At 40.2% G+C, this 23975-nt stretch overlaps 1 protein-coding gene across 1 annotated transcript; it reads right to left on the minus strand.

Moving 5' to 3' along the window:
• Nucleotides 1-6114: 6114 nt before the first annotated feature.
• Nucleotides 6115-22282, minus strand: CBLIF (cobalamin binding intrinsic factor). Its single transcript, XM_004051256.4, has 9 exons — nt 22158-22282; nt 20650-20826; nt 19799-19912; nt 19226-19366; nt 17927-18108; nt 13959-14136; nt 12593-12794; nt 8460-8578; nt 6115-6336 (listed from the first exon to the last, which is right to left on the minus strand). Exons 1-9 carry the CDS (start codon nt 22234-22236, stop codon nt 6275-6277), a joined length of 1254 nt encoding a protein of 417 aa, XP_004051304.1. The 5' UTR covers nt 22237-22282; the 3' UTR covers nt 6115-6274.
• Nucleotides 22283-23975: the final 1693 nt, after the last annotated feature.

A 23975-nucleotide genomic window follows, 5' to 3' on the forward strand; every position in this document is an offset into this window, starting at 1 on the left:
AATTAGAGGGAATTGTTACATTTTAATTCATTCTTCTCTATTACACTGAATACATTAGGATAGAGAGCTTATTATAAGCAGTATACATATCTCAGAGAATACAATTCTTAAGACTTTTCCAAAAATAAAGAGAATTTTAGAGATGATTCTATGCCAAATCTCTGAGTATAGATAAAGAAACTGATCTTTGAGTTAATTAGAGACTCGTCTGGGTCACTCAGCTTGTTTGTGAGCAAATACAGGAGTGACAACTCAAAATCTTTTGATTCCAAGATTAGATTTCTTCTCACACTGTATCTGTAGACTATGTTTTCCAATAGTAACTTAATCTTTTCTGAACTAAAATAATTAATTAATTCAATATAAATATTTATGCCAGGTGCTGTGCTAGGTGGTGAAGATATATTGTTAAGCAAAAATGATCCTTGCTTGTGAGACTATGAGAAAAATGTGAGTAGAGGCAGTAAAATAATGACCAGAAGAACCTCAGAGGTAATGTTAGGTTTCTTCCTGATAGGTACTTTCTATGCATATTCAGTACTGATTTTCTTTGGTATGTTCAGTAATTTTGTGTCTTTCTATTTTTAAAATTTAATTTATTTTTTGAAGTTAAAATTTGCATTCTAACTTCAAAGTATAAATTGTATTCTCTGAGATATGTATACTGCTTATAATAAGCTCTCTATCCTAATGTACTGAGTGTAATAGAGAAGAATGAATTAAAGTGTAACAACTCCCTTTAATTATAATCATATGAAATAATATGAAGAAAAACAGTTATCATATTACAAATTTCTTCTCATTAATTCCTGTGAGAGTTTACTACTACCCAACATAAAACTGAGTGCATAATAAATACAAATGCATCTTTCCATAAAGCTCCCCTCATAAAAATTGAAGTAAACGTTAAATTTCCAAGTGAAACACTACAGTGTTTAATAAATGTATTTGCTTCATCTTCCAAATCTGTGAGCATCCATCCTTTTTTTTTTGAGACAGAGTCTCGCTCTGTCTCCCAGGCTGGAGTGCAGTGGTGCGATCTCGGCTCACTGCAAGCTCCGCCTCCTGGGTTCACGCCATTCTCCTGCCTCAGCCTCCCGAGTAGCTGGGATTACAGGCGCCCGCCACCACGCCCGGCTAATTTTTTGTTTTTTTAGTAGAGACGGGGTTTCACCATGTTAGCCAGGATGGTCTCGATCTCCTGACCTTGTGATCTGCCCGCCTCGGCCTTCCAAAGTGCTGGGATTACAGGCGTGAGCCACCGCGCCCGGCCGCATCCATCCTTTTTTTTTAAAAGAAAAATTTTAGATTCAGGGGGTACACGTGCAGGTTTGTTACATAGGTATATTGTGTGATGCTGTGGTTTGGGCTTCTAATGAGCCTGTCACTCAAGAAGCGAACATAGTACCTGATAAGTAGTTTTTCAACCCTTGCCCCACTCCTTGTCTCCCGTCTCATCTCCAGTGTTTATTGTTTCCATCTCTCTGTCCATATGTACCCAATGTTTAGCTTCCACTTATTTTATTTTTTATGTTTTTTGAGATGGGGTCTTGCTCTGTCACCCAGACTGGAGTGCAGTGGTGTGATCATTGCTCACTGCAGCCTCAACCTCTCTGGCCCAAGTGATCCTCCCAACTTACCCTCCCAAGTAGCTGTCATTATAGACATGTGCTACTATGCCCGGCTAATGTTCAAATTTTTCATAGAGACAGTATTTCATTATGTTGCCCCACCTGGTCTGTGAACTCCTGGGCTCAAGCAGTCCTCCCACCTTGGCGTCCCAACATGCTGGGATTACAGGTGTGAGCCACTCCCCTCAGCCTTAGCTCCCACTTATAAGTGAGAACATTCAATATTTGGTTTTCTGTTTCTGCGTTAATTCATTTAGGATTGCAGCCTCCACCTGCAACCATGCTGCTACAAAGGACATGATTTCATTTTTTTTTTATGGCTATGTAGTATTCCATGACCTGTATGTAACGTGTTTTCTTTATCCAATCCACCATCATGGGCACCTGGGTTGATTCCGGTCTTTGCTATTGTGAATAGTGTTGTGATGAACATATGAGTGCAGGTGTCTTTTTGGCAGACCATTTATTTTCCTTTGGGTATATATCCAGTAATGAGATTTCTGGGTTGAATGGTAATTCTATTTTTAGTTCTTTGAGAAATTTCCAAACTGCTTTTCATAGAAGCTGAACTAATTTGCATTTCCACCAACACTGTATAAGTGTTTCCTTTTCTCCTCAACCTTGCCAACATCTGTTATTTATTGATCATTTAATAATATCCATTCTGACTTGCGTGATATGGCCTCTCATTGTGATTTTGATTTGCATCTCTCTGATGATTAATGATGTAGAACATTTTTTCATATGTTCGTTGGCTGCTTGTATGTTTTCTTTTGAGAAGTCTCTGTTCATGTCCTTTGCCTACTTTTTAATGGGATTGGTTTTTTTTTTCTCGTTTATTTGTTTAAGATCCTTATAGGTTCTGGATATTAGTTCTTTGCTGGATTCAGAGTTTGCAAATATTTTCTCCCATTCTGTAGGTTGTCTGTTTACTCTGTTGGTAACTTCTTTTTTTTCCTTGGTTGTTTTTATTTTTATTTTTATTTATTTGTTTTTTTTGAGACAGAGTCTCCTTTTATTGCACAGGCTGGAGTGCAGTGGTGCGATCTTGACTCACTGCAACCTCTGCCTCCCGGGTTCAAGTGATTCTCCTGCCTCAGCCTCCCAAGTAGCTGGGATTATAGGTGCCCACGACCATGCCCGGCTAATTTTTGTATTTTTAGTAGATATGGCATTTCACCATGTTAGCCGGGCTGATCTTGAACTCCTGACCTCAAGTGATCTGCCCACCTCACCCTCCCAAAGTGCTGGGATTACAGGCATGAGCCACCGTGCCCAGCTGGTAATTTATTTTGCTGAACAGAAGAGTTTTAGTTTGATTAGGTCTCAATTGTCAATTTTTGTTTTTGTTGCATTTGCTTTTGCGGGCTTAGTCATAAATTCTTTGCCTAGGCCAATGTCTAGAGGGGTATTTCCTAGGGTTTCTTCTTGGATTCTTATAGTTTGAAGTCTTAAATCCATTTTGGGTTAATTTTTGTATATGGTGAGAGGTAGGGATCCCATTTTATTCTTCTGCATATGGCAGCAATATTGATTGAGTAGGATATCCTTCCCCATTGTTTATTTTGTTGACTTTGTCAAAGATTAGTTGGTTGTAGGCTGTGGCTTTGTTTCAGGGGTATTCTGTTTCATTGTTACCACCTTTTTAAAAGAAATCAGGTACTGTATATTAACAAGTCACCCAGTTGAACTGTTTCTTCTTAGATGATTTACTGGTGCTAAATGACTGTAACATGAGAATTATGGGCAAGAGAAACAAGAGAAGCAGTGCTTGGAAAAAAAATCCTTAAACTGTGTAGTAGTCTCCAAATGAACAAAAAAAGAGTAGAAATCCTTAATCTGTGAGATAATGACAAATGGAAACAAGCTGGAAAATGTATTGGAAACATATTAAAAAATGGAAATAAGTCTTGGAAAATGGGTATTTTTATATATATGCACTCATATATATGATATATATGCTTGTATATCATACGTATGGTATATATGCTTATATATCATACGTATGATATATATGCTTATATACCATACGTATGGTATATATGCTTATATATCATACGTATGATATATATGTCCTAGCACTTTGGGAGGCTGAGGCGGGAGGGTGCATCACCTGAGGTCAGGAGTTCGAGACCAGCCTGGCTGACATAGTGAAACCCCATCTCTACTAAAAATACAAAAATTAGCCTGGCATGGTGATCGGCACCTGTAATCCCAGCTACTTGGGAGGCTGAGGCAGAATTGCTTGAACCTGGGAGGCAGAGGTTGCAGTGAGCCGAGATCGCGCCATTGTACTCCAGCCTGGGCAACAGAGCAAGACTCTGTCTCAAAAATAAATAAATAAATAAATAAATAAATAAATAAATAAATAAAGCACTTCTTCAAAACAGAATTACAACTTCTGAAGCCGTTTCCTTGTCTCTAGCTCTGCCAATACAGATGAACACACACGCAATTAAGTCCTAGATAGGTAGCTAAAACAAGGTTTTCATTATATGAAACAAATCTGTGATTTCCCTCTGTTTGTTTTCTTTGTTTCCTCCCTAGGCTTGTTTCCTCAGTTTCTATTATTAGAGAAAAGGTTGGGGACAGAACTCTCCCATACACACACACACACACACACACACACACACACACACACACACACACAGAGAGAGAGAAATCTCTTTGGTTGCCCAATTTATTGTTAAACAAGCAGAAATAATCTTTGTATAAAATAATGTTTTTTCCATTTTCCAGTTGCTGAATTATTATGTGTTGAATGGTTAAAACTTAGAAAACAGAGAGGCAAACAAAAAAAATCCAATCACCAATAATTCTGCACACAGAGATCACCACTGAGACACTCCAGCATGGACAATATTATAATGTCGTCATGTACTTGCCTTCATTCACTTGGAGTTGCCTTCATTCACTTCATGCACTCACTTTATTCATGTTCATCATGAACGTCTTTTCATGTCGGTAAGAATTTATCTTCAACATGAATTTTAGTAACTTTTAAGTATCTCATCATATGGATGCACCAGAGTTTGTCCATTGTCGTATTGTTGGACATCTAGATTGTTCTATTTTTTCCCATATTATAAACATGTTATGTGAGAGCACTTTGCTCACCACCCCTGAGATTTCCTTCTATTGTAGTGACAGTCTTGGCCTTTTTCTGGGATAGACAGAGTTACCTAATAGATAAGTTTGAAATGAGGACCTGGGCCTGTGTGGCCCACACCTCCTTCTCCTAGGAGCCAGACTGTTACCAGAGAGCAGGTACTTGCTCTGAGATGCTCAGATGGGAGGCTTGTGCCTGGGCAGTTCAGTCTATCTGATTCTGGGGTTCAGTTTTAGGAAGTGTTTTGTGGCTGTACACCTAAGCTCTTGTCTATAATAGTTACAGCTGATCTTTTGATTCTTGTATATTTATGTGTTCTCATATATATATATATATAAATTTCAGAATTGGGATTTTTTTTTTTTTGGCCAAAGGTGTATATATTTTAGGCCTGTTTTTTTTTTTTTTTTTTTGAGATGGAGTTTTGTTCTTGTTGCCCAGGCTGGAGTGCAATGGTGTGATCTCAGCTCATAGTAACCTCTGCCTCCTGGGTTCAAGTGGTTCTCCTCCCTCAGCCTCCCAAGTAACTGGAATTACAGGTACATGCCACCACACCAGGCTAATATTTGTATTTTTAGTAGAGACGGGTTTCACCATGTTGGTCAGGCTGGTCTTGAACTCCTGACCTCAGGTGATCCACCTTCCTTGGCCTCCCAAACTTTTGGGATTACAGGCGTGAGCCACCACGCCCGGTCATTTTAGGTCTTCTGATACAAATTTATATATTATTCTCTAGAAAGTTTGTAGCAGTGTTCACTCCTACCAGTAGAGATTATAGTTATGTTTATCTTTGAAAGCATAATTTTTTTCAAAGATCTATATCTATTTATCATATAAAATATATAATATGTTAAATTATATATAATCATATAACATATATTAAGTTATATATAATCATGTAAAATATATGATATATTAAATTCTGTATAATATATTGAATATAAGTTAATTTACTAACTACATATTAAATGATCTAAATATATATTTTAAATATGAGTTTAACAAAAAAATTGGAAATGGAAGGAGAGAGTTAAGACATAACATCAATTACCAAGTTTTGAACAGTCTGGGAGTTTTATATGTTGAAAAGTTTGGCCATTTCATGTATACATGTATGTACATATGTGGGCATATTTACGTTAGGCAATTTGAAAAGGAGTGCTTGGTATGATAAGAAAATATGAAATTTAAAAAATATATCATTTGTAGAAATAGGGAGTGTGCTATTTAATTAATCAAGAAATCAGAATGATATCCAAAAATATCAGCTACTCTCCCTTTTCCCCTCAGCTTAGGTTTAAACGATGATTGGCAGTCATTGTGTTGAGAAGATGAAAATTTTATTTTCATGAGTCATAGATGTTGAGACTCCAGTGAACTTTGCATTTTTATTCTACATAGTGGTTTTCCATGTTTTTACCAGGAATATGGTAGCATCACAGGCATTCGCTTTTTTGCATAGATTTAAAATGAAGTGGAAAAAATTTCACCCATCCTTTGGAGGTGTTTTTTAGAAGCTGAACCCACCTCTTCCTTAGTACTGTGTGAAATTGGCTGTGATGTGCTCGTGGTTGAAGGGTATGTAGTCAGCAACCCCTGGAAATAAGCAGAGAATAACATGAGGTGACTGTGGTGCATGTAACCACCTCCATCCCCCAAGGGATGCAGTGAGCTAGATGCAGTGAACCCATTAAATGTTTTTAAAGGAGTAAAATCATCCTAGAGAGAAATAGACAGTTTGATTATGAAGAGAACATGAAACTGAGATTTAGGGAGTTCTTGTTTCCAGTCTCTGGTCACCACTTCATGGAGTAAGTCTTTGGGTATACCCTTTAAGATGCGCAAGTCTCTTTTTCCTCACATACAAGATTTTGTTAATAATATTTACTCTGAAGAGTTATTTTCAGAATTAGGAATAATGACCGCTGGGTACCTAATACAGTACCTGACACAGAATAATTGTGCAATAAATGGTGGTTATTGTTAAAATGGCTTATTTAGGCCAAAATTAGGGCATTCAAGGGAGAACCTCCTGTTCATTTTTGAAGATTTTGTAAGACAAAAAAAGAGCAGTGGGTTGAGAATTTTTGTCTTTCAGAACAGGAAAGATAGATGCTGTCAATATCTGTTACCTTTCAGGTAGCTGGCAACAGAAAGAATGACAGTTTCAGGCCCAAATATTTTTGTTTCCCAGAGGCCTTTACCATTCTTTCTCCCAGGGAAGAAAAGTAATTGGTAGACATGAGAATATGCCTGATTTAAGTTCCTGGGGCAATTACTTTCTTTTCTTTTTTTTTTTTTTGAGACGGAGTCTCGCTCTGTCACCCAAGCTGGAGTGCGGTGGTGCAATCTTGGCTCACTGCAAGCTTCGCCTCCTGGGTTCATGCCATTCTCCTGCCTCAGCCTCCCGAGTAGCTGGGACTACAGGCACCCGCCACCACGCCCGACTAATTTTTTTGTATTTTTAGTAGAGACGGGGTTTCACCATGTTAGCCAGGATGGTCTTGATTTCCTGACCTCCTGATCCGCCCGCCTCGGCCTCCCAAAGTGAATTACTTTCTTTTTTTAAAAAAATTCTGGGTGTTTAAAAAATTTTTAATTTTTGTGGGTACATAGTAGGTGTGTATGTTTATGGGGTATATGGGATATTTTGATAGAGACATTTCTTGGGATGAAGGTGATGGGAAAACTAATAATAATGATGATTAATATTTTTGAATACATGCCATGCAAAAAACATTGTACTTAATCATTCTAAGTATATTATTTCCAATCCTTACAATAACCTAATAAATGATTAATGCAATTTCCATTTTAAAGCTGTGGAAACTGGCTCACAGATTTACTACTAATATAATGCAGCTATTAAATAAGAGAAAGAGCTTCTAACCAAGTCCTCTGTGACACCAAGATCTTTATTATATGCTTTGCTACAACTCCACAAATTCTGACTGGCAAGATTTTGCTAAATACATGATAGACTCTAAGAAAAACATCTCCTCCACTGTAATATTGGATAATGAAGCATCTTTACCAACCTATAGCCTTGGCTGTACTGTGACTTTATTTGCCTTTACATGTCTCTGCATGGTGACAGTTAACATCAGGTTAACTAGGTAACATCATGCTTAGACTAAAACCATACAGCAATGCTCTTTAAATTGGGGAATATTTTAATATGTGTGCAAAAGCTTTAACAAATGTTAAGGTTTTGCTGAAGTCTGAGTTTTATTCTTCCCACTTTCTCCTAATTTTTTCAGGGGAAACATGCACCAACATCCATATGCAGGCATTCCTCTCTGTGGAGATTTTTTTAAAAGAGAAGGTGAAGCATGAATTTTGAGTGAAACTTTTGTACAAAGCACAATTTGTCCTAGAGTTTGGAAACCTGGGTTTGATTATCCACTTTTACATTCTAGATGCATGCCTTCTACAAGACCCTTTAATGTCTCTTAAGACTTACTTTCCTTCTCTGTGAAAAGTATTATCGCTGCCTACAGAATTAATCTCTTTCTCTATGTAATGATTATATATATATATATATACAAAATATATGTGTGTATACATATATAAGCAATCACTGTTTATAGAATTATTGTATATACACATATGATCTCATAATTATTAAGTGAATGAATGAATAAATTAAATGAAAAAATAATTAAGGAATGTAGCCTTCAGACTATGGAAGATAACGCCTATGTCTTTTCTTCCCTCACCTTCATTCAAAGGTGTTACACCACTAAGAAACTGCCAGTATGTCTTGTGATTAACATTTTCAGCGATATTGTTGATAGAAGAGACGACAAGGCCCCAAGATGTCATTGTGGTTTCAAATCTAAAAAAAAAGTTTATATATGATTAACATCTCACTTTAGGTCAGGGAATAAGCGGTAAGATGAAGGGATAGAGACAGTCCATTAATTAATTAGTTAATTAATTTTTTAGAGACAAGGTGTGACTTTGTTACTCAGGCTAGTGGTGAGATCCTAGCTTATGGCAGCCTCGAAATCCTGGGCTCAAGCAATCCACCCGCCAGGATAGAGACACTTTAAATGCTTCAGATAAATGCTTCAGATATTTTAAATGATATTCTCTTTTGAGCATGATTTTATCTGATAAAATGATCAGATAAAATCAAATGAGAAAATGCTTTAACCAGTTTACTATTGATGGGCATTTAGGTTGATTCCATGTCTTTGCTATTGTGAATCGTGCTGCAGTGGACATGGATGGAGGCCATTATCCTTAGCAAACTAACACAGGAACAGAAAACCAAATACTGCATGTTCTTACTTATAAGTGGGAGCAAAATGATGAGAACACATGAATACACAGAGGGGAACAACACACACAGGGGCCTATCAGAGGGTACAGGTGGGGGGAGGGACAGGATCAGGAGAAATAACTAATGGGTAGTAGAATTAATACCTGGGTGATGAAATAATCTGTACAACAAACCCCCATGACACAGTTTACCTATGTAACAAACATGCAAATGTACCCCAAACTTAAAATAAAAGTTAAGTTTAAAAAAAAGAGAAAATGGGCCAGGTGTGGCGGCTCATGCCTGCTATCCCAGCACTTTGGGAGGCTGAAGAGGGCAGATTGATTGAGCCCAGGAGTTCGAGACCAGCTTTGGCAATATAGTGAAACCCCATCTCTAACAAAAATACAAAAATTAGCCAGTCTCATAAAGTGATCTCAAAATAAATAAATAAATAAATAAATTTTAAAAAAGCAAACATGCAAATGACTAATGAATATGAAATTACTTCACTTAGAATGAAATGAAATGAAAATGAATGGATTTTGAAAACACCTATTAATAATCAAATTTAAAAAATGTAAATTCCCCCGAATGGGTAAATGATTATATGAGCGATGGAATGAATATCCAAGATTAAATATTTGGAAGCCGTGAAAATATTTGTCAATAATTTTCAGTGACACAGGAAACTACTTATGCAATAACGTTAAGTGAAAATATGAGATACAAATTTTACGTGAAATATCTGTCTGTCCCATGTATATGATGGATCACACCTATTTGTAATATGCATAGAAAAAAACCTACAAAAGTTACAAAAAATATTAACAATTGTGATATTGTGTGTGGACTATAGATGATTTTTCTTCTTTTTGTTTTTTCCCTCAAAATTTCTGCTCTATATATTTAATACATTTATAATCAGAAAAAGAAAAATTAGGCAAAATTAAAGCTAACTTCAGAGAAGTGAAGTACGGTATATTCAGAGGGTTTTAAAATTAAATATTTTTGGGCCAGACGCAGTGGCTCATGCCAGTAATCCCAGCACTTTGGGAGGCTGAGGTGGGTGGATCACCTGAGGTCCAGAGTTCAAGACCAGCCTGGCCAACATGTTGAAACCCCATCTCTACTGAAAATACAAAAATTAGCAGGGCATGGTGGCAGGTGCCTATAATCCCAGCTACTCAGGAGGCTGAGGTAGGAGAATCACTTGAACCCGGGAGGTGGGGGTTGCAGTGAGCCGAGATCGCGCCATGGCATTCCAGCCTGGGTGACAAGAGCAAAACTCTGTCTCAAAAAAAAAAAAAAAAAAAATTAAATAGTTTTGAAGTGCAATTTTTATCCTGACCTGTCTATGGAAGTTAGGGAAGTTATGGTGTCGTGCAGTAAGCAGCAGACACAATGTGCTCAACAGAACTGGGTGGAATAGATACCCACGTGGTATCACTCAGTTGTCAATTCCTTAGCCTTTGTCAGTATTCCTTCTTGACATCTTCCTGAAGAATTTGGATCATCTTTTCTTTGGAAAAGAAAAGATGCTTTTTTCCTTTCCATGACTTGGCATTTTTCCTCCTCTCCTCCTATAGCTTAGACTTCTCCATGTTTCTTTACTGCTTCCTCTTTTTGCAAACTATAAACATGCCCTAAAAGTTAATTTTCTCCTCTGTGATTTATTTCTGTATTTTCCCCTACCTTGAGAGGGGCATGGAAAGAACATGAGCATCAGATTCAGTCCAACCTGGGTTCCGCTCTCAACTCTATTAGTTACATGTTATGTGATCTTAGGAATATTACTAACTTCTTTGGGCCTAAGGGTTCTATCTGTAAAATGAGAATAACTAAATATGTCTTATGGTTTTATTGGGTGCATGTATCTGCTACCTACTGCATGGGTTCTTGACTTAGGTCATCACCTCTAAGAGATGACTGTCCAATTTATTTTTTGCATATCCTGACCTCTTTTCCTAGTACTTCCTCTATGCTTCCAAAAGCCTGCCTTTCTGTTTCTTTCTTCTTTCTTTCTTTCTTTCTTTCTTTCTTTCTTCCTTCCTTCCTTCCTTCCTTCCTTCCTTCCTTCCTTCCTTCCTTCCTTCCTTCCTTCCTCTTTCTTTCTCTTTCTTTCTCTCTCTCTCTCAATTTCTTCCTTCCTTCCTTTTTTTTGTTTTTTTTTTTTTTGAGACAGCGTCTCACTCTGTCTCCCAGGCTGGAGTGCAGTGGCACGATCTTGGCTCACTGCAACCTCCACCTCCCAGGCTCAAGCAATCTTCCCGTCTCAACCTCCTGGGTAGCTGGGACCACAGGCACGCACCACCACGCCTGGCTAATTTTTGTCTTTTTAGTAGAGATGAGGTTTCGCCGTGTTGGCCAGGCTGGTCTCGAACTCCTACCCTCAAGTGATCCACCCACCTCAGCTTCCAAAGTGCTGTAATTACAGGCATGAACCACTGTGCCTGGACTATACCGCCAAAAGCCTTCTAATGTTCCTATTTCAAATGCCTACCATTAAACATATCTAAGGAATTTAATCCTTTTCTTTGAAAGATATTCTTTCTTCTTGACCCTTTAATCAATAGTTTTGAAGCTTCTTTCTCTTGACCTCTATGTCCCATCACTCACAGAGCCTTGGTGTGGGTCCGTGTATCCCAGAGGAAGTCATCGTCACTTCACACCTCCATTATTGGAGTCATGTCCTATGTTTTAGCCTTGTCTCCTATTCTCACGACCTAAGCAACATTTTACCAAGTGGATTTTCTTACTCAAAAACTTGCAAAATGAAGTTCAGTCTCCTGAATCTGGTATTTCAAGACTTTTACACTGTCACCCAACCTGGTGTGTCCACCTGGCCTATTCATTGGCCCCAAATTCCTTGCTCAGTCTTATCGCAAATGCTTTGTTCTGGCCATTTCTTTTCCTTTTTTTTTTTTTTTTTTTTTTTTGAGATGGAGTTTTGCTCTTGTTGCCCAGGCTGGAGTGCAATGGCACGATCTCGGCTCACCGCAACCTCCGTCTCCCAGGTTCAAGCGATTCTCCTGCCTCAGCCTCCTGAGTAGATGGGATTACAGGCTTGTGCCACCACGCCTGGCTAATTTTGTGTTTTTAGTAGAGACGGGGTTTCACCATGTTGGTGAAACTCCTGAACTAAGATGATCCGCATGCCTCAGCCTCCCAAAGTGCTGGGATTACAGGCGTGGGCCTCCCAAAGTGCTGGGATTACAGGCATGAGCCACTACGCCCGGCCTGTTCTGGCCATTTCTTTTTCTGGACTTACCTCTTCCCACATCTTCCTAAATAGTACCTATTCTTTGTGTTTCAAAGCTACAAAGTCTCTTTTGCCTGTTCTACTCTGCAATGGACTTTCGAATCTCCTCTGAATTTTTGTTTTTAAAACTTCATCATATATTGACTTGTATGATTTAAGTTTTCATGAGAGCCTTACCTATTTATTAGATTGTAAGCTGCTCAAGGGGCTGTTAAATAAAAATCTGTTATCAAAAGGAAAAAAATTAGGAAAACAGGATGGATAAAAAATGGGAATTCAGATCAGGCCTTGAGAGAATGATGAATGACATTTGTAATACTCACTTGAACGTAGGATTTTTGCGCTGTGCTTCCTCTAGGACAACAAGTAACACTGACCCACTTTTCACACTAACATTGATGGTCTCGTTGAAGAGCAGCTCAACCCCCCTCAGCTGGTTATTTATGGTGTATATGACAGTGATGTTAGATGCGGAGGTGGGGCCAGGGCCAGGGTTGCTGGGTAGAGTTGGTTGTACCTCATGATCTGTGAAGGGCAAAGAGGCCACATTTGTCAAAGATTATGGGGTTTGTATCATAGGTGCAAAATCTCTGTTATTGGCAACTCACCCCAGAAGACATTTCAAGAAAGTAGTGAGTTTCATACCATTTAACAAAGTACTTGGACAACTAGCATAGAATTCCGGCAAAAACTCCATGGCCACCTTGTTAAGGTTGGGACATCACTGGGAAGCAGCCTAAGGGGTTGAGTGAATGTGGTAGTGTTTGGTAGGATTGGGATCAGTTTGCTTGATTTTGGTCTTCACATTCTGCATTGAGATAGACGAGAAACGTAGTAATCTCTTCTTGTCTTAGGAAGTTCAAGCAATGCAAGAAGAATGATGCTTTGTGTTAGCGTTTTATTAAAAAAAAAGAGTCTGAGGAATCCATACCAAATGCTAGTAATCTCTGGAGTAATAAGTTTTTATGCAAGACCTCCACTTTCCAAATGCATATTTCTGTAATGTTTGAATTTTTAGTGTCTTTCAATTGTATGCATAATTGGATAAAATAAAGATATTTTAAATTAAAAAGTGGCATGCTAGGTTTCCACTCCATCTCATTGATATATTGCGTGCATCGAGCTTTCATATTTAGATCTTTAAGGCTCGATTTAAATATGAATTCTGTTCTTCTCTGAAGCCTCCCAAACAAAATCAACAACTGGTCACTATTTTTCTTTTTGGCATTTGCACTGTGTGTGGCTTTAACTTCTATTTAATACTTACTCGATTGTCCCAAATATTGTAGTTTTTGTTTACACATCTGTCTTCTGACTTTGCGAAAGGCAGATATGATAAGATATGCATAGTGTTTGATGGTACATTTGTGAAATGAATAAATGAAGCTATATGTTGTTTGATAGCTGGGACCATGGAGCTTCTTCTACCTCTGGTATCCCACAAAACGCTTTGCACATAGTAGGGGCTGCGTAAATATATGCTGAATGAAGTAGATATGGGGCTGAGTTCTGAGTGCAGGAAGGTATGTCTGTGTGCTAGCACACACTCTTAAGGACTGGGAGTCAGATGTGCTCTGCCCACATGGGAATAATGGACATTACAAGCCTATATGCCACTTAACATTGATCCACATGTCATTTCTGGCATAAGTTGCTGCTTTATGACATAAGGAGAGGTGGATGTCTTACCAGGGCTACAAGTGACCTGGGGCACATCTAGGTATGTCTTCCCTTTCAGGGAAGGGAGGATTTGAGCAATGGACATGGGGTTGTGGAATTTCCCCTGCTTAATCTCATTGAGTATCATATCCATAGTCTTCTTGCAGTTCCATTCCTTTTTAGGTGGCTCAGGTGTTACAGAGAGAGCCTGGGAAGGAAGAGAGAAAGAGAGAGAGAAAGAGGAATTAGGCATAGCTGAGAGTTGGCTCTTACATGTCTTAAGAGATAAACTTGATCACTAATCATTGTGATCACGTAGTCACCCAGAATGCAAAGCCAATGCTATGTAAGGTTTGGAACACATTTGTCTTCAATGCTATGTCCCCACCACTTAGCACAGTGTCTGTCAGACAGCAGACACAGAACTGTGCAATGATCAGATCCAGGGAACACTATTAGGCAGTCATATTTATGAACGACTCTTGAATGTAGAGTGAGGGTGAGAGCTGGGCTCCAGAGGGAGCTTTAGCCTAGGACAGTCTAGCCACATAAACGGAGTAGACCCCTTGTTTCATGTTGCCATGTGCCCTCTTTGGTGGACTTTTCCCTCACTTTGTGCTTGTGTCAGGACTCTCAGAGGCTCCACAACCCTGGCCCAGGATGGACTCATGACCTGGGCTGGGCTGATGGTGGTCACCATCCCCTTGATGACAGTGATTGGTGGACACATGTACTAATCAGAGTCATTCCCTGAACATACAGACATTGGGACACCGAAAGATTTTTTTTTTCCTGCTAAGGTTATTCAACTGGGACCATGCAAGTAAACAGTAAGCTGCTAGTGACCATCTTTCTCAGCCACTTTGAAGAAGCCCTGCAGCAGGAAAGAATGAGGAAAATCAGGGCTAGACGATGAAAAAAGAGTGGCTCCTGATATCATGATTTGAGCCCTTTATTCTGGTTATTCCTGAAACCACCTAATTCAGCCCTAGACTTCCCAGTGTATGTGAATAGTAAATCCTCATTTTTTTTCTTGAGCTAAAAGGATTTGGGTTTCTGTTACTTGCAAAATGAGTCTTGAGTAATACACCAAGCCATTCAGCCATTCACCTATTTTGCTGCATTATCTATCGCATGAATAAAATAGAAATAATAACTTCTATCTATTGTTGGGGGAGTCATTTGCGGTTCCAAGGGGCTAATGTATAAAAGCATTTCGTGATGTGTGATGTGTGATGTGGAAACTGTCATTACCACCTCCCTTCCTTTACAGTGTGATTATGGCCACCAGAGCATGTTAATAGGCTGAGATTGTTAATGACTGGTTCACCTGAAGCTTGGAATAGGAAATGGGAGAAGAGAGAGAGAGGAGTCAGAAACGGCTGTCTCAGCTAGGGTCAGTATGCACAACTGGGCAGTTGTGACAGGGACGACCATCACTGAACCTCAGCATCTATGAAGCATGGCTCTGGACAGAGGCCACTTTACAAGGCAGTTGGTTTAAGGGCCATCAGTGGGTGCTCCTCAGCAACAATATCTTGTCCACTTGTCATATGCACCTCCCAAATTTCACTAAGCAAGATATATTCATTGGGATTACACATCACCAATGCCAACACTCTAGAGAGGATAACACATTAAGTGGTTAGACGTCATTAATAACTTTCCATCAAGAAGTTTATCAGTTCTCTTTTCTTTTCTTTCTTTTTTTTTTTTTTTTGAGATGGAGTCTCGCTGTGATGCCCAGGCTGGAGTGCACTGGTGCAATCTTGGCTCACTGCAACCTCCGTCTCCCGGGTTCAAGTGATTCTCCTGCCTCAGCCTCCTGAGCAGCTGGGATTATAGGTGCCTGCCACCACACCAGGCTAATTTTTGTATTTTTAGTAGAGATGGGGTTTCACCGTATTGGCCAGGCTGGTCTTGAACTCCTGACCCCAAGTGATCTGCCCGCCTCGTCCTCCCAAAGTGCTGGGATTACAGGTGTGAGCCATCACGCCTGGCCTATCAGATCCCTTTTCAAGATAAGCGCCTATCAGAGGAAATTTGAAAGCAATAGGATATTCATGGAAGAAAGATGAGAAGTTCTGGAACAGAGGAAATGCCTCATGAGCGTCTTTGGGTAGGGAAGAGCGTGGCCTGGGCCACTGGAAGTGTACTGACATCTTGGAAGAAGGTGAACAAAGGCTGAAAAGGAACTTTACTAGCATCACTGCTCTGCTGAGACAGATCTTGAACAATTGTTAAGCATGACATTATGCATGCATTTTTTTGCATACCACATTTTATTTAACCTAATTGCAACCTTATTATTATGGGGAAAATAAAATTTGGGGAAATTCAATATTTGTCTGAGATGGTGGCAGGTCTGGGAGTCAAACCTAAATTGTGATAGTTCCAGAGCCCTTTGATTTTCTATATCAGAATATTTTAGATTAGGAAAATATTATATATTAGGCACCTATTGATTCCAGATTTCAGGATGCCTAAATAAGTTCCAGATAGAGGCAGTAAAATGGGTAGGGAGAAATTATGTATTCTGACAAGAAATCCACATGGCCTGTGGTATTTGGATGTAGACAGGGTCCTGCCTTTTGATAGGAAAAGCTTTAATTCCCAGGTACAGCTTATCAGAGTGTACTTGGCAGGTGATAAAATCCAAACAGAATTCACAAACCAAGTTAGCAGAAGTAAACACTTCACTGTCTCGTGATAAATTGAAGCAAGGTTATTTTTAGAGAGTCACACATAAAAAAAAAAAAAAATCCCCAAACCATCTTTTATATCTCTTCCAGACTGCCTTTTTCTTTCCAAAAAGCTTCTAGACCAGAGCACTGGGAATGCTCTTGTAAAATTCAGCCATGGAAAAAACAGGGTTTTGTTCTATGACAAAGTCTCCTTGACTGTGACATAGAAGTGAACTCTATTTTTATTAGTCACTTCTATATGTGGTCCATTGAAGTGGAAATTTTTTTTTTTTGCTCTTATGTTTAACATGAACCAATTCTTAGGCTGCTTATATCCTTTTCTAATTTTTAATGTATGAAATCTCAATACTAGTCTCCATTGTTTTCCCCAGGAGACAATTTCTTTCTAATAGTCCGCAACTATGTTAGGTTTAGGGCTGGCATCATCATTCCATGATTCTCCCTTTCGTGGGCTTTCTGAGTTGAAGAGTCCCTGGTCCTATTAATCCCCATAGGACATTTTGAGACACTGGAGCTCAAACTTCTTAGTTGGGATTAGAGGATTCAGCCACAGATGGTTGCTAGTTTCTGATTCTAGTTGGTTGTTTCTGCCCACTACCATTGGTGCATCTGTCTTCTATGGAGGCTGCTGCCCTAATCAACTAGGGTAGGGTGGGTTGTTGGATTTGGAACTATGAATACCAAACACATCTTACAGAATCCAAGCCTGGGAATGCATGCTATGAAAGCACAGAATTGAATATGGACTTGGCTGACAGATAGATCTGCTTTACCATTTACTATGGGTTTTTGTGAGGCTGGGTCAACTTTAGGTTATTTTCCTTAATCATTTTGAGTATAAACTTGCTATTTTTAGATCAAGGTAAAACACTGAAAAAGAACACTTGGCTGGTAAGATTGCATCAGAAAATTGTATATTTTTAGAGGGCCTGCTTTAATATTCTTCTTATTTATATATCAAAATTGTAATAGTCTGTAACTATTACAAATAAACTGATCATTATTAATAATAAATTAATATATTTCTTGATTTATTTGTTTCATTTTTTTTCCCAAGGAAGAGAAATGAGCTCATATGGATTTGTTTTCACACTTTACGTAGGAGGTAGGGAGGAATTAACACCTACCTGCATTTTACCAGTAGAGAAACTGAGGCCCAGGCACCACAAAGAATATATCTCAGGTCATACTAGCTGGACTTTCACAGAGATGTTAGTAGAAGCCTGGCCTTTTGATTCTGCAATCCAGGCTTATTGGCAGGAACCCAACCAAGAGCATCCAGCACGTGTTTACCTGCATGGCGAGGCCAGTACTGTAGATGTCTCCAATGATGCCATTATCTTTGATCTTCATGCTGATTTTCTCCACAATATCCTTTAGTACCTGACCAAACAGGGATCTGTAACCTTCCTCTGAACCTACAGGGATCTTGTTGTACATACAGGTCAGAGCCAAGGTTGCCACTGCTCCTGTGTCTGTGAATGACAGAGGGTATAAGATCACCATAGTCACCATCACAGCAATATGGACAGCTAACATTTATTGTGTGCTTATTATATTCTGGCTCCATGATTTTATTTGCTCCTCAGAACAACCTGTGAAATGGTACCTGTAATCATCTCCATTTAAGAGACAAAAAATGGAGGCTCAGAAAAATTAAGTAAGCAGCAGGGCCAAATCTCCATTTGAAAGTTGCATAACTTCATTAAGGGTGCTAGTGTTACTGACAACCAGAAGCAAATAAGTCCAAATTTTTGGAGGCAGAGATGCCCCAGAAATGTGTGAGGTCCCAGATGTGAAAGGGAGACCAGTCTGTTCTTAACGCCCAGGGAGGATCCTAGAGCAGTGGTTCACCTGTTTGTCTGACAGAAACTGAAACAAGAGAGGTTGCTGATGGGGCATGCATAAGGGAGTGAAAACCTAAGATAATACTATTGCTTAGAGAGTTGGCAGACGAGAAAAGGTGACCATGAATGCGGGCTGTGACAGTGGCCCCCACAGATAAGGATCATTATCCATAGAAGGGGACAGAAGGAGGACATGATGTAGTAGAGGGAAAAGCTTCCATTCACAAGCAGCCATGTGCTTGCAGAACAAAGACGCAAGGTGGTCCCCGAGTTTCCATGAAGGGAAACATCATGAGTTAGGGTTCCGAGAGTAGCCGTTTAATGGAGAGAGGATATTTGGATGTAATGAGGAGAAGCATCGAAAAGAATGGAGTGTGGGAGCATCAGTAGTGATTAAAGAGAGGAGGCAGAGGAGAACTGAAGCAAGAATTCATATTTAATTTGGGAAGAACTTCTGACTTGAATGACGTTACTATTGTTCCCAGCGGAGATTCTGTAGCTCCCAGACATATCAAGTATTATCAATTGTCCTTGTTTCTACATAATACTCCCCCCTCTTCCTTCACTTACTCCTCAATTCACCTGCCCAACAAACATCTGGTAAATATCTCCCATCCACAGGCACGTTCACGTCCTTAGCTCCTCCTCCATGGGATGCTCTCCTTTCTCACTTCCCTGCCAGCTCCACCATTCAGTGCACGATGCCTCTGATGTTCCCAACTCGGGGTAGTGGTGACCTACTCACCTACATTGAAGGGAGAGGAGTTGGCCAGCAGGGTCTTGGCAAAGCGGACGGCTATCGGCAAGGTCGCCTCAGAGTTCTTCTGGCACAGTGCCAAGATCGCTAGACTGGGCCCATAGAAGGCTGATGCTTCAGCGTTGGGGCCTCCGAAGGGGACAGAGAACCTTCATCAGACTCACATTCACCACGATGAGGACATTTGCAAAGAAGGAAAAGCCAAGCCTTTGAAAAGGAAATTGCTAGAAAACATGCCCCCAAAGAGAGACACAGCATAGGCAAAGAGCAAAAAGAACATCATCAGGCATCTGCAAAGAATAAAAGGGGTGACTCTGTGTCTTCAGACAGGTGATGGCTGGACAAGCTTGTGTCCTTGGGATCATGACCTAGTCTAGTTCATTTTGGATTGGAAATGAATCTTTCCGTTCTGTGATTATCAGAAGGACCAGAGTGAAGGATACATTGTGTATCTTCCCTAACTTTCCTTTCTCTCCACCCCCATCCTTTTCCTTTCTGGGTTTAAAATTCTTAGGAAAAACCATGTGCCTGACTCTTTTCTCCCTTCCAGTCAGGTCTTACTGGAAGGTGCCCAGTTCTCCATTTGTCTTTGTAGAATGGATACTTTATCCCCAGGGTCTCGGCAGGAGGAGGTGAGGGCCATGATGGTGAGGCCGAGCTGCCCAATGGTTAGATCTGCAGAGAAGAGAACACAACAGTTAGACAGAGACATCCTCAGGGGACAGCTCTCCAGGAGCCAGTGTTGAGTTCTCTGCTTTTTATCTAGAGCATTTTGACTTTTTAATAATATGAGCAGTTCTTTGATCTGTCTTTCCAAAGAAAAAAATATGGAAGAATACGTAAAGGAATATTTAATCTAGTGGCCTCTGTGTAACTTGATGACTCTAGTATTTGGTATTTGAGAATCCCTGGTATTTGATTAGAAAAACAGCAAAATACTCATATAGATTTATATACAGAAATTTACAGTTACAAAATAATTTAAACTTTATCTAACTTGAGACTGCAGGCAGCTCCTGGGAGATAGGCAGAACAGAGATTTTATCATTATTATCATTGCTATTAGTAGTAGTAGGGTTATTGTTATTACAGTCATCTGCAAGGTGAGGCTGAGCAGTATCCAGTGACTTGTCTCAGATCCCAGAGTTATGACGTGGCAGAGCCAGAACCAGAAGGCTGCTCTTTCGACGTCTAGTCCAGAGCTCTCCCTACTTTACTGACCTCCTCCATGAATGCTCTGACTTCATACATGTTTCTTTCCAGGTACCTTCCAGGTATGTAAGGAAAGGTGTTTGGGTAGTTCATTTACAGTCAGAGGCAGCATTGGGGTGGGAAGGACACTGAATTGGGATCTGGAGGTGGTATGTGATGTGTGAGATTCAGGGAGAGTGTGAGCAGCTCAGATGTCTCACCGTTGGTGTCGCTGGACATGAGCTGGTAAGTCAGGAGCTTCTGGGCCTTCAAGTTGTAGGCTCCGGCCAGATTCATGGCAATCAGGATGCTGGGGTTTGGGTAGGCTGATGAAGTCACCGAGTTCTCCATGAGTACTTGTATTCCATTGACCAAGGGCTCCTGTGCTGAGGGAACGGCTGAGAAGAGGAAAGCCATTTACTCACCTTCTAACCCTCATTCCTTCTCAAAAACATTATCCCTGTGTCTTTGATGCTTTTTTCTTTCTTCCTTTCTTTTTTTTTTTTTTTTTGAGACAGTGTCGCTCTTGTTGCCCAGGCTAGAGTGCAATGGCACGATCTCGGCTCACTGCAACCTCTGCCTCCCAGGTTCAAGTGATTCTCCTGCCTCAGCTTCCCGAGTAGCTGGGATTACAGGTGTGCACCACCACGCCGGGCTAATTTTTGTATTTTTAGTAGAGATGGGGTTTCACCATGTTGGCCAGGGTAGTCTCGAATTTCTGACCTCAGGTAATCCACCCTTCTTGGCCTCCCAAAGTGCTGGGATTACAGGCGTGAGCCACCTCGCCTGGCCATCTTTGATGCCTTTTAGGAGAACACTTGGTTAGCATTAGTGTCCTAAGTCACTAAAGAGAAATGGAGAAAATGGTGAGATTTTACTTTTGAGGACAATTAGTTTCTACATCTTCTCAAATAATCCATATCCTTAAGAAAGTGATTTTTAAATTTAGTAACTTCAAGCAATATGGCTCATGACATTTCTCATAGTTTCTATCACTTTCCTGGAAATCACTGATTTCCTTGCATTCATTTTTTTCCTTACTCTTTCATGAAGAGTATTAAAGATTTGGGATACAATTTATCCTCAGTGAGTACCAAAATCTCTCACTAGTATGTAGTGGTGTCTGGTCACAATAGCCACTGAGTGTCTGTCTTTGTACCATCAACCATTATTCCTGCAGTAGTACTTCCATCTCTATTATTTTTATTTATTGATTTTTTGAGACAGGGTGCTGCTGTGTCATCTAGGCTGGAGTGCAGTGGTGTGATCATAGCTCACTGCAGCCTCGACCTCCTGGGCTCAAGCGATTCTCCTACCTCAGCTTTCTGAGTAGCTGGGACCACAGGTGCATGCCACTGCACCCAGCTAATTTTTTATTTTTATTTATTTATTTTTTTTGTAGAGATGGAGTCTCACCATGTTGCCCAGGCTGGTCTTGAACTCTTGGGCTCAAGCAATCTTCCTGCCTCAGTCTCCCAAAGTGCTGGGATTACAGGTGTGAGCCACTGCACCTGGCCCCATCTCTCTTAATAAAAAACGTATAGACTTGACTCTCAAAGAACTTACTCTATTAAGTCAGGAAGGATGAACAGCACACAATCACACTCAGACTTACCCATTTTGGAATTCCTATAGTGATTGCTATTTTCAACCACTCAGTGTCAGAGGTCACAGCCCCTTCCCTAGGGCAACTGCTTCCCTGACCTCCTTGGAAAAATATCATACTCACAGCATGAACTCCGGGTCTGGGTACTAGTCCCAGCTGTAGCCCAGAGAAGGCTCAGGAGGTAGAGGGCAAACCAGGCCATCTCACTCTCTCGTCTATGTCTCTCATCCACAGGTACCGTGATTTGCAAGTGGAATATTTCTTTACCTTCTCTTATATGTGCTTCCCTTTGTTAAATAATCTGTCCCCAACCCAGCCTCTCCTAACTGCCCCTGTGCTGACCTCTCCTTTCCTGATACAAGTAAGTAAATTTTCATTTGCTTATCTAAGTTTACCAACTATAGACCCTCCAAGGTGTCTGAAGGTGACTTCTAGGCTACACAGTCATATGAAAAACCTGGGGCTGGGTATGCAGTGAAGGCAATGTTGAGAAAATGTCCTTTACCAAAGGCCTGGGTCAGACATCAGGAAGTTTGGATAATGTGCTAGTATCAACAAGACTTCTTCTAGCCCTTATTGTATCCAGTCAGTTACCAGGCTGCTTTTTAGTAACTACTTCACTGGGATTTAGGCCATTCATAGGCATCAGCTCATTTTATGATCCTAGACACCTGCTTTACAACATGTCCTTTTAGGCTGTCAGGCAGGGATCTGCCAGGTGACATCTGGCTTTGTGAAATTAATGATGTCTACCTGGACCTGGATTCTAGCCTAGACTCTTTGAAGTTGTTTGACTTTAGGCAAGAAATGGACCTCGGTTTCCCAGAAATGGTTTTGTTTGATTTCTCTTTCCTTATCTGGAGATAAAAGCCATCTCAAACACCCAAAGCTTTCAGATATTATCTTTTAAAGTAAGTAATTAGAAAATGTGAGATCCATTAAGAATACATATTTCAGATGTGTAGCTACATTATAATGCAAATTATACTTCTTTATAAGGGAGAACTGAAAATGGTATCTTGAAATTATAAAGAAAGGAGCTTTTTTTTTTTTTTTCCTGCATGTAAAGTAGCTCATTTTAAGGGGATATTCTCCAGTGGTGCCCATCTTAGCATAAAAGTCAAAGCCCTTTTCATGACCTGCAAGACCTTAGAAGATCTGGCTCCTGGTTTCCTTTCTGACCTCAGCTCCAGGCGTTTTCCCCTTTGCTCACACTGCTCCCATCACACAGAACTTCTTGTGCCCCTTGAACACATCAGCTACCTTTGCACATGATGTCCCCTCAGCCCAGGACCGTCTTCTTTTAAATAGCCTCATGGTGGCTTCCTCACATCCTTCATGTCTTTGCTCAGAGGTAAGCTTTTAGAGACGCCTTCCCAGGCCGCCCTACGTAAGATCCTACATCCTCACCTCCACTGACACCCATCATGCCCCTCGCCTGCTATAACTCATTGCCCTCTGTTGCACTAAGTGTGTGGTTGTTTATCGTTTGTTTATCTCCCTACTAGAATGTCTGCTCCATGAGGGGGGGCTTTGTCTCTTTGGCTCACTGCTCTATCCTTAGCCCTTACAACACTACCTAGCTCACAGTAGAAATAAAATACTTTTTGAATGAGTGAATTAATGAGCAAATGTAAGACATGGGTAATAAAGCATTTTTTCCCCCTTGGGAAACATGGGTGAGTTTTGTGAGATGAGAGCACAGGGTACGTATTGGGGTGTGCTGGACAACTTCTAACATGGCCCTGTGTTTTCACCTCCCGGTATTCATGCCTTGTGTAGTCCTCTTCCCTAGAGTGTGGGCTGGCCTGGGGCCACATTCTATTATAATGAATATAATGCAGCAAAGGTGATGGGATGTGGTTGCAAAAGACCGATTTCCCTCTTGCTTGCCTTCTCTCTCTTGCCCTTCCTGCTCTCATGAAGGCAGCGGCCAAGTGT

This window comes from Gorilla gorilla, chromosome 9, assembly GCF_029281585.2.
Source record: "Gorilla gorilla gorilla isolate KB3781 chromosome 9, NHGRI_mGorGor1-v2.1_pri, whole genome shotgun sequence".
In the NCBI taxonomy this organism is placed as follows: domain Eukaryota; kingdom Metazoa; phylum Chordata; class Mammalia; order Primates; family Hominidae; genus Gorilla; species Gorilla gorilla.

Coding starts and splice junctions, on each gene's coding strand:
- CBLIF (XM_004051256.4), bottom strand. CDS start 22,236: ATGGCCTGGTTTGCCCTCTACCTCCTGAGCCTTCTCTGGGCTACAGCT. Junction 19,913..20,649: donor CATGTCCAGCGACACCAACG/GTGAGACATCTG, acceptor TCTTCTCTGCAG/ATCTAACCATTGGGCAGCTC. Junction 18,109..19,225: donor CTCCTCTCCCTTCAATGTAG/GTGAGTAGGTCA, acceptor TGTCATTCACAG/ACACAGGAGCAGTGGCAACC.